Genomic DNA, 11,047 nt, shown 5'->3' on the forward strand with positions numbered 1-11,047 from the left:
ACACTTATGTAACAGGGGACCTGTCAGAGCAGCCAAAGATAAAATAATCTTCTTAACTTATACTACAGTTCTTTGTGTTAAAAGGGCTCAAATAATCTCTCCCTTCACTTCTTCCCACTTCTCCTTGGTGTCACTGATAAATTGTCTCTGCTGTAGAGCTTTTGTGAAGCAATGAATAACCAAAGATATTCTCTGAGGCAGAAAAATTGAAAGCAACCAACCAAACACCAGTTTCTTTAAGGCAGTTTTATTCCTTGCAGAGGAATCCTAAGAGGCAGAGCAACAAATGCCACTGAGCCATGACCGAAGCTGCCCTGGGAGTGGGTAGGAGCCATCTTGGGCACTGGTCAGGATAGCCTGGCCCCCACAAGATTAAGTTGCTTCTTTACACCTATGCAGAGATGCTAAACCTTCACTTCCAAACCAGTATGTCCAGTATGGCCCTTCATTTGAAAAATATTGTCTTCACAGGATGCACCAATGCTATGTCTCTATCAGTTTAACAACCTGTTGGTAAATTCCAACTCAAATGTGAGTATCAGAGGGAAAGGAGATTGTAATGCTGCTATTGCTACAGTGCAAAGTTCTGTTCTCAATGACATTAGCAGGGTCATACTGATATTGTGGCAATGTTGTATATCAGTTATGCCTTTGTTCACTTGTGCTTTTAATTTTAGTTATATTTCAGAATTACTTGCATTTCAAAAAACTCCATTAGTATCTTCGGAGTGATACCAAACCAACCTTACAACTAGGTAAAATTCACAGCATGAGCAGCTCTGTTGACAGCACAGGAATCATGCTAACAGAGAATTTTGTTCCAAATTTATAATTAGGTACACAGACAACATATCATAAACAGATTTATTGCAAAATTACAGCGACTTGTACTTAAGACATTAACTGTCGATCAAAGGTCTCCTGCATTTGGCTTTAGACTACAGATTTGAGGTGTTTACTTGTGAAAAGGACCTTGCAGTCTCCCTAGGCCATACTGAGTTAAAACACCAGCAGCTAAAAAAGACAATTCAGCACGGTTCCTCAGAGAACACCCAGTATACATCGACATTGAACTCCAAGCCCTGTCATACGTATCTTAATGTTTAATTAAACGAGTGACACAGTTTAAAGTCACAGTTGGAAATTATTTTCCAGTTGCTGTGCCATGCCACACAGCTAGTTTCACCTATCAGGGAGATGTAGCCCTTGCTGGCCGCCTGATTTTCCCATGGTTCATGCCACATTCATGAACTCTGGTGCCCAAGTACAACGCCACCACCAGCCCCATGGGCAAGGACGGATTGAAAGGCACAACAGCAGGCAGGAGCAGTGACATGGTTGGCATTACCGCACTACTTGGCTCCCACAGTTTTCAGTGCCCCTGCTTTCAGAGCACGCCCTGTGGTTGGGAGAAGCTGTTACCACCACGCTTAGGTTTGCCTCAACTGGTCAAAGCATCAGCTCTGAAAGACAAAGTCTCTGCACCACACCTGGGCTAAAGGAAAAATGCAAAAAGTAGAGGAGCAATTTGGCCCTCAGGGGACAAAGCAGCTAAGAAGTTAGAAACTTTAGCCTTTGATGATCTCCTATAGCCTTGGCCCTATGCCTCCTACCACCAGGACAGTGGTCCCTGTGGAGCTCCACACATCCAGAGAATATCTTCGTCCCCCTGTGCAGTATGCCTGAGTGGCAGAGCAACAATTACCAAGGCAGGAGCACAATTTGCCTGTAAGTGCTTTAGACAGAAGCAATGCATGGGAAAAAAAAGAATGACTAATAAAAAGTACAGGTTGACCTATTGCAGCATCCACTGCTGAATAGGAATTGGCATGAAGGGAACTCATCTGGCAAGCAAGCCTGTAATGAGGCAATATCCCACTGTCACCACTAAAGCATTGCTTTCCGAGAATCAAAGACAACAAGCATGACAATGCAGCAAAATGGCATAAAAGGGGAGAAAATAACTGTAAAGGCAACTGGAAAACTCATTTTAAACTGCTCCAAATGGTAAAAATTATTTGCTAAATCAAATCCTCTCTACAGCTTGAAAATACAAATTTATTACTCGGACATTTGCAGACTATAACTGGCAAAGAAAATACAACCAAAAATCAATAGAAAGGGAAAAGGCAAAAAATAAACAGCTTGGGAGCTGTGGAGTGTTCACAAGCAATGGAGACACACATGATTGGAGTTCTACCTCAGCAAAATCTCCCTTGCAGTTAGCAATGATCCGTGGGAGGCCAGCAGTCTATTAAACCCTCTTCGGCATCAGAAACACCTTGGCTGAAGTTTGTAGGGCATAAATCAGCTTACCTCATTCATCTGACTGACACACCAGATGCCCCCTGGCGATATTAAGCTTCATATTTTAACCTTATTTTCTTCTTTCATTCGGCTGCCTCTGAAGTTTTATTTGAGGCGATCTCTTCTTACAAGAATGTTAACATCATTACTTTTTCCAGTGTAAAACATCGCTGTAACTACTGCAAATACATGAAGTATAAGCAGAAAAAACCAAAACAGACAGGCTTGTTCTTTCAAATATGAAGATTTTCTAACCATTTATCTTTCAGAGCCACTTCCATTTTTCCCCTTGTTCCTTCTCCCTGTCTGTCCATTACCTCAAATAAAATAAAAAGAATCTATGTAATCTTCTGCAATTTTTCTTCCTATCTGGGAGCTTACAGTTACTTTGATCTCAGCTTTCAAGAGACACAGGCTCTCTTCAAGGAAAAGCAGGAGAAACATAAAGTAACTGATCAAAGTATTTTTTGTTTTGTTTTGTCACAGAGACCTATGTGATGTGACAATATCTTCAGAATTTTCCTGTAAGAATACAGCATTTGCCTTCAAGTATCTGCTCTCCCTGGCATAAAAACCAAACAAACCACATCTAACCTTCCATGTCTAACAAAGCCTAGTGTGATGCTTAGCTTACCAGTGCTAAAAGTTACATGCTTATGACCTGGAGTGCAATGAAAGCTCCTGCAAAGGAAGACCCATACTTTGCTCTTGTTTCTGTACCATAACTTCACACAGCTTATGCTCTGCTTTTCACCTGGAGGAGCCAAACCCACCTGCAGCCCCGCAGAGCTCAGGGCAGGAGGACTCATGGTGCAGCCACTAAGTTCTACCTAACAGGGCCACTGGGCATCCTGTCTGGCCACGGACACACTGAAACATCGATGGGATCACGTACCACAAGCAGCGCGCTGTCTGGGTGGCTCTGGGGTTATGAGGTCAACAACATGTATCAAAGAAGCCCTGTACTCATGTTAATGTATAATAGTTTACAAAATAAAATGGAATTTACATTTAAAATTAAAACACTGGGCAGTTATATATGCACGGAGGACACCGCAGGGGAAGAAAATGTGAGGTATATGTGTAATGAAAGACACAGTACATTTGTGCATGCACAAAAAGGTCTAGAATATGCAACAGAAATTGAACGTGACATGAAAACATCTGATTTATTCAACAGTTACTTATGAAAAATAAGAGCATTTTACTATTTCATGTGATTTAACATTATCTTCAGAAATACTGTATTTCACATCAGGTCCTTTGCCCACAAATTTATTTGGACAAATTTAAAAAAATTATATGAAAACATTTCCTTGCATATTTAGGAACTAAGATAAAAAATGCTGCAGATTTGTTCTTATCTGGCAGAAGCAGGTTTGTAGTAAATATAATATAAATAGTTGTGATAACAGTGCAGGATCTAATTCACAAATATTTAAATACTAGGAAAAAAACTCAACAGAAAAAAGACCCACATTTCAATAGCTGTAATAGAATAAATGTTCTCCTGGAACCTCAGCAATTATAAAAACCTGACAAGAGAAATGAAGGCAAAAAAAAACAAAAAACAAACAAACAAAAAAAAAACCTAAAGGAGTAAATGACTGAAAGAAAGGGCAAACTAATAAAAACAGTAAAGCAGGAAGCAGCCTGGTTATGAGCCTGGAGAATATAACAAGAGACAGAAGGAGACTAGTAAAACCCTTTTAAGAGCTGTATTATTTATTTCTGTGTATGTTTAAACCCATGTAAACTTTAGATGTGCTGAGGCCCGAGGACAGTAGAAACATAAAGCATGAGAACTGCAAGGTGCTAAGCAGCTCTCAGCAGCTTTTACTCCTTGCCAGCCGATAGCCTGTGATCCTCTTTTCTTGTGTTTCTCACTTTCATGTCAGGCTGGATATATGCTATATCCTGGTTTGATATGTGCCATATCACAGTTTGATAATATGCCATATCTTGGTTGTGTTGGGTTTAAAACGCAAGCCCCTGCATGGCATAATTGCTGAACATATAAAAGGAGATTTTGAGGTACATTTAGGGATTTTTTTGGTTCCAGAGTAAATTGCAGCAGGGTTGTTGCCATTGATCATACTTCCCCAGGGGCCGTGCTGAACACCATCCCTGAGCACACCTGAGCTGGGCTGTCAGGAAGGGTTGGCACACCTGGGCTCGCTGTGCTGTCAGCGGCAGTGAAACCGTGGCATTACAAGCTACTGCACACCCAACCACAACCTGTCCTGCTTCTCCAATACCGATGCCTGAGCTATTGAGACCTAAACCATCTCCCCCACCGCAGCCTGCTGCGTGGACACCCAAGCCCCATGCACAGGGCCAGGACGAGAGTGGGGCACAGCAGGTCTTAGAAGCTGCAGATCCCAGCCTCCCCCATCACAGCCTTTCATGCAAGTTTCTGTGGACATATCCACAGCTTCAGATAAACGCAGGTTGAGGCCCACTTTCAAGACCCAGCCCGTCCTGCCGTTCATGTGGTTTCTACCGACACAAAGAGGCGCCTGAGGTGAAGCTCCAGAGCTCTCTGGTGCTGGAAAGCCCCAACCCACTTGATGCTACAGTTTGGGACCAGTCGCTCATTTATGTAGCCAGGAGAGGCTGGGAACAGACAGAGCCCAGCCCAGTTCACCAGCACGTATCCCACACTCAGCTCTTCCAAGAACAATGCAGGGACCATCACATGAGACACCGGAGACAACAGGCAGCCCTCTGGAAGAAACACTAGAGGGTCCCAAGGCTTCAATGCTTCAACGATGGCCAATAAGCCAGGCCCTCACCTCCCACTCCAGAAACACTTTGGGGGGCTCAAGCTGCTCCTCTGCCCTTAGCAGCTCTACGGCACTGACACTTCAGTACACAGATGAGGTGTTGAGCCAGACAGGCCACCCTATGGCAGGTGCACTGTGTGCCTCGCAGTGATGCTGAGACAGGCTCAGAACTAGGATCAGACCCTGCAAAGAATTGTGATCGCTGAATAATCCCACCAAACCCCGCAAAGTAACTCTAGGGTATGCGGGAGGAAGATGAGGAAATTAAGCATGCAATAAATGTCTGTAGAATTAAATTGGAGTACCTATAAACCACAGAGGAAAAAAAAAGGTCACATTTCCTCTTAAAATACCACTATAAAAATGGAGCACTCCTGTCCTGTTGGCTTGGGGAAAGGAAGACTGAACAAACTGGATCCAAGTTTTATTTTTCACTCTGACCTATTTTTGAGTTACATTAATGAAAAAAGTGTCTGCCTTTCTCTCCCCACACTTCTTTCCCCCATGTTTTTTTTCCTTACACTCCTATAACTCAAAAGAGGCCACACTGATTTTTTTTTTTAATCTGTTAAAAAATGTGCTCCCTGAGCTGAAACCAAATTTCAGCCCAGAGCAAATTTTTACGGCTGGGTTATAAATCCCTGAAAAACAGGATTCATAATGGAAGTGCTGACACAGCCTTAACTGCTATATAGCAGTGTGAATGGCGCCACTATAATATCTATTAGAGATTCTTTAAAAAGTTTGCAAAATATTGTCTTGCCTTGCAGAGAAAAAGAAGCCAGAGTACTTAATGCCAACATAAACATGCTTTTAACCCATCATGTGCTAATTTGCAGAAAAGCTATTAATTCTGAGTAGGCACACGGAGTGCGGCACTGACAGGAAATGTTCTTCTAAACTCCTGTTTGACTTGCAACATGGTTTTAATCACTTCCATGAAACACAAACGATGGCTTCAAACTCTGAATGTTGCTCAGAACATGAGAAGGGTTATTACAACAGAGACGAAAACAGGATTTTGTTGGTGAAAGGGCTAAAGCCAACAGGGAGAGACCGACACCAAATGCTAAAAATGGGATTCTGTTCCCTGTCAATTTGGGGACAACTGCTTTATTTGATTCACAGTGTTTAATGGCAGCCATCAGCATGACACTATTTTATCTGTCACAACACATACTGCAGGTCAAATTCACTTTCTATCAGGCAACGAGCATGTTTTCTTCTTTCTTGAACCCAGTCAAGTGTTAGCACCTCACAAAGCCAGTTCTGCTAAAACAAGCTGTGCCTTGCTTTTACAGCCTGCAGTTGTGCTAAACTAGCCCAGTTGATCTACCATTCCCAGTGGGTCTGCTAGGCAGGAAAGGGGAGCCCTGCCCCGAGACTAAAACACAACAAAGAAATAGAAGATGTTGGCAGTGGTGCTTGGTCAGTAAAGTACATAAAAGGTTAACTTGAAAGCTCACGAAGAAGTGAAATAAATCAGTTCAGGAATGTATTTAGATTTTTTTTTTTCTTTTCTTCATGCAATAGTTTGTGCCTTCTCCCCAGGTATAGGCGCTAGTGTTACTTTTATGTGGAAATAAATGTGGGTGGGATCAGCTGTAAGCTGAATAGCAGAGAGACACGCAGCAACTCAGGACAGTGCTTATGCACTGGGTGCAGTGGTATCGGTTTTTATGGCTTCCTGTTGTCATCAGTAAAAGAGATACCGTGTTAGGTCCAGTGACTGCTAGACCCCATATGTGAGTTGACCCCACAGTTTTGGAAGAAATGGTAATTTTCAGGAAAAAGTAAGTTTTTCTGTGTTGCCATGTTTCTTGCTCAGGTCTTCAGTTCTGCCTTTGCAATCTCTTGTGTGACTCCTGTTCGTGCTGTCACTGCTGCTCCCCTCCACTCCCAGCAGTGGTGGCTGGGGCAGTGGGAGAAGCAGAAGGATGAGGACCAGGAGGAGTGAGTACCCTCCCCCTCCCCGTGCTTCTACAAGGACCTAATGAGCAATGGACACTGCAGGATTTATGGCATGGGTGATTTCTATGATGCTGTTAAGAGGGTAGAAAGATCAACTTATAATCAAAACAGCATGGCTGGTACTGCAACTCAATTCAGTGTCTGAGGATAGTGAATTTTAGCACTATGCACCAGACTCAAGTGTTTTAGACAGTGATGTAAATCATGTCAGGCTCCTCTGGATGAGAAAGGAGCATCCACTGCTGCATTCTCAGTTAATAACTTCCCTCTTCTAATTACAAATGTCAGAATGGATCCAAGAGAAGCAAAGAAGAGACTCCCAGCATAACTACCATGCCTGGTGCTGACAGCACTACTTCAACACATGTTTCTTGTCTGCACCAGAAAGAAGTAGTAACCTGAATTTTTGTCTCTTATAACCCCTGAGAGTGTCTCAGTACAGAGAAATGGATAGAAGGACTGGACCTGCCTTCAGCTTTGACCTTAAGTTTTCTGGGGCCAGTTCCAACAAAAAATTTTGACTTTGACAGTCGACATTTTCAAGTGAAATCATTTTCTGCTGGAGGATTCCTGACCACCACTAGGTTTAAGTTTTCTCCTCTCAAGCAGGCTCCAAGGACCTCTGAAGACCAACTAACTTTATGGAGCCGCTGGAATGCTTGGCATTCGCGTTTTAAATCTTTCATGTAAGCAGGCTATTTGACTGAAAGGACAAGTAAGCACCAGTCCTGGAATCCAAGAATCTCTACTTTGTTCCCCAATTATAAGGACATGTTGCTTCTTCTAAACAGATGAAGTCTTGTGCCCTTCACAAGCTTCTGAGGCCTACCAGCTGGGTCACTGGGATACCATTTTTTTGCTTTTATGCCACTCATGTGGTTCTGAATCAATAAAACTAGTGACTGTTTTGATTTCACAGTGTTCTCAATAATAGAAACTACCTATGAGAATAACTACTTGCAGGACTCAGTCCTTTAAAGCTATAACAAAATCCGTTTCATTTTCAGACGTACCTTCTTTCACTTCCTGCTTCTGTTCTTGATTTTCCATCTCCAAGTCATCCTGTGCTTTTGGCTCCACCATCTCTTCATCATCTTCATCCTCTAAAACAAAAGAAGAAAAAGATTTGTGAGATTCTCCTCTCCAAGGGGGATGGAAATTGTGTACCTTGCTTACAATTACAAACTGGTAGTAAACACAGGTAAGGCAAAGTGCACAATAAATTGAAATGTCTACATTTATACTCAAGAGTGACACTCTCAGACATTTCCCCCCAGACTGCAAGATAATCTGCTAACATGGGGCACGTGCCACTTGTGCTCCCTGTGGCAACTTCCTATCTCAGATGTTGTCTGAATACCTCCCTGACCTCAGAGATGACTTCTTGGATGACATAGGAACAGATGCAAACATGTTTCAGCCTGGCAGCAATTCCACAGTTGGGACACCTGCTATCCAGACACCTCATTTCCAATTCAATGCTCACCAGATTAATTTGTCTTTTGACTTACAGGAAGGGGTTAAATAGAAATCTGACCTCAGGTCAGATGCCACTAGCAAGTAAACAGGCATGGTACAGTTCTGAAAAGTCATCACCATCAGCTGGGGGAAGACGGCAACCAAAAGTGGCATTTGGAGCTTAAGGACCATTCTTGCATTAATATGAATTTAATGAACACTAAAATTTGACACATGTCAGTTACTACTGCCAGATGTTTTAATGACCTTTCCTGACCTATGCAAATGCCTCTCTCCCTTCCCCTCTCTCCCCACATTCACATGTTCTCATTTTATTCAGGAAGGCAAACCATTCATTCCTTTCCTTGATGTCTGTCTGAAGTTGCAAGGGTTCTGATTGTCCAGACCAAAACGTAATACAGCAGAGCTGGAAAGATGGTGATGCACCAAAATGGCTCAAAGCCTACCTAACCCTCATTACTTCTTCCCAGCTGCAGCAACGTGATTCATTCTCCAGTGCCCAGGGCTGGCACCCAACACACTCACAGTCATGAGAAGGTAGGGACACTCAGCCTTCTGGATCTTGTGAACTACAAAGACTGAAAACAGACCTGGTCCTATAAGAGGGTGTTACAGTAATTAACAATTAGGATGAGCAAATCTGTGGGCTATGTAGGAATTATTTTGGAGTGATTCTAGAGCTCGATGCACCATCAAGGCACAGCAAGCACCACTGGTGCCCTGGGTCAGTCCATTGCATGACAGAACACATGTTGTCCCAGTCCTGGGTGTTCAGCCATCAGCAAAACTGCTGCAGTTCCTTCGGGGCTTTCTGAGCAATCTGCCTGTCACCACATGGTTTCTTGTGGCATGGCGCTTCTACAGGCACACTCCCTCCTCTCACACTGCCATGTTAACATAGCTGGGAAGTGGGCAGGTCTGTCATGCTTCTCCATCCGCTCAGCTACTGGCACCTCTTCCTGCAAAGGCTGGCTGCAATCAGCCCTGGCTTCTTGGGGAGATGTTGGTGCTGACAGGTTGCATACAGCCAATAGTAACATGAAGCTGTATTTTCTTTTCAATAACATAATAAGCACCATACTATTCCCACCACTTTGCCTACCCTAGGATTTCTCCTCTCAGAAGCCCACAGAGCAGGTTGCTAGCTGACATCTTGGCTGGAGAGCATGGCTTAGCCACATACTGTAAGGAAGTGTCTCAGCATAGACAGATATGCTTTTCCTCCTTGGAAAAAAGAGGAAATCTTGGCATAAGATCTGCCATTGCTCCCCCTACCACTAGTGACTGCAGCCAGAAGGGGAAAGCTTGGGTCCCCAGCTGTCACAGAGGAGGGATAAGCATATGCTTCCCAGGCTGGGAACGGAAGAAGAATCCAGCATGGATGGGAGGCATTTCCAGAGATAAAAGCACTACTAACAAATGCCACCCCTTTATCAGGGATTTTTCAGACCATGAGAGGAAACAGCCACTTGGAGCAGGGTAAAGGTAAGGTACTCATGATGCCTCCCTTTGATGCCTCACTGGGCAATTACATTTCCCTAGGTGCCCTATATAGAAGGGCTTTTAGAGAGTAAACCAGGGCATTTCTGTTTGGCACGGTAAACAATGCCCTGTCCACTGTGTGAAAGGTAGATAACATCCGATGCAGTCAGCAGAGAATCAGTGAGAAAAGCTCACCTGCTGTACACACACAGGAGGGGGAAAAAAATGTCCTTCTGCCATCAGCCTGTGGTGCTAGCGGAGATGGGGATGTATGAAAGAGAGAGGCACTCCCAGTTTCAAAGTATAGATGAGAAGTGTGAGAAGAGAGAGGAGTAACCAGCGCAGCAGGGAGCGAATACTCTGCTAACCTCGGGTACATATCACACAAAGGATCACAATGGTGTACGGATATACGCACACAGACACGCTTATGGTAGATACCTAATGAAGCCAACTCCCACAAGAGTTCTGCGAGTCTTGCATTACAAGTTTTCGTTCCCTAGAGCACCAACTCTTGGAGCCAGCTGTTTACACATGGATTTCAGCTTCCATTTTTAACCTGTTTCCAACCTGTCTGCTTGTGCAGGAAAGTTTCAAAAGGAGAATGGTTTCAGAAAATTCACAGGAAGCAAACCAAAAATAAAACAGTATTTAACTGAAAATCTTGGGATTTATAAAGCAGCATGCTATGCTTTTTAATACCTTACTTGTAATTTGGTAATAGGTAGGGATGATATAGCAAATGTAAAACTTGAGATTTAGTAGCAGGTTTTAAGACTGAAGGGAAGAAAATTTATCCCTGTCCCCTAGAAGTCCTTGATCCTCTGGATTTTGGGTGCCAAATTGTTTGCCTGCCTACTGTCTGGTCCTGCTTCTAAATCAGAGGAGGAAGGAATGGCTGAGGCACAGCTGGAGCAAGGGGGTGTGTATTGATACTTCAGCACCTATTAAGGTAGATCTTCTTTACTTCCCTTCTTTCCTCTTCTGGGAACAATCAGAACCAAGTTTCCTTAGATTTCTCT

The 11,047-nt window shown here is 43.3% G+C and overlaps 1 protein-coding gene across 1 annotated transcript in view; it reads right to left on the reverse strand.

Annotated features, from left to right (window-relative positions):
• The window catches only part of LOC104461817 (cytoplasmic dynein 1 intermediate chain 1), a gene marked incomplete at both ends in the record, with an annotated part of 47,216 nt that extends 39,049 nt beyond the window's left edge, over nucleotides 1-8,167 (reverse strand). Inside the window, one exon of the mRNA XM_010073536.1 lies at nucleotides 8,078-8,167. Coding sequence (XP_010071838.1) covers nucleotides 8,078-8,167 — 90 coding nt within the window. The remainder of the gene's footprint in view (nucleotides 1-8,077) is intronic.
• Between the last annotated feature and the right edge of the window lie 2,880 nt (nucleotides 8,168-11,047).

This window comes from Pterocles gutturalis, unplaced genomic scaffold (assembly GCF_000699245.1).
Source record: "Pterocles gutturalis isolate BGI_N339 unplaced genomic scaffold, ASM69924v1 scaffold21702, whole genome shotgun sequence".
NCBI lineage: Eukaryota > Metazoa > Chordata > Aves > Pterocliformes > Pteroclidae > Pterocles > Pterocles gutturalis.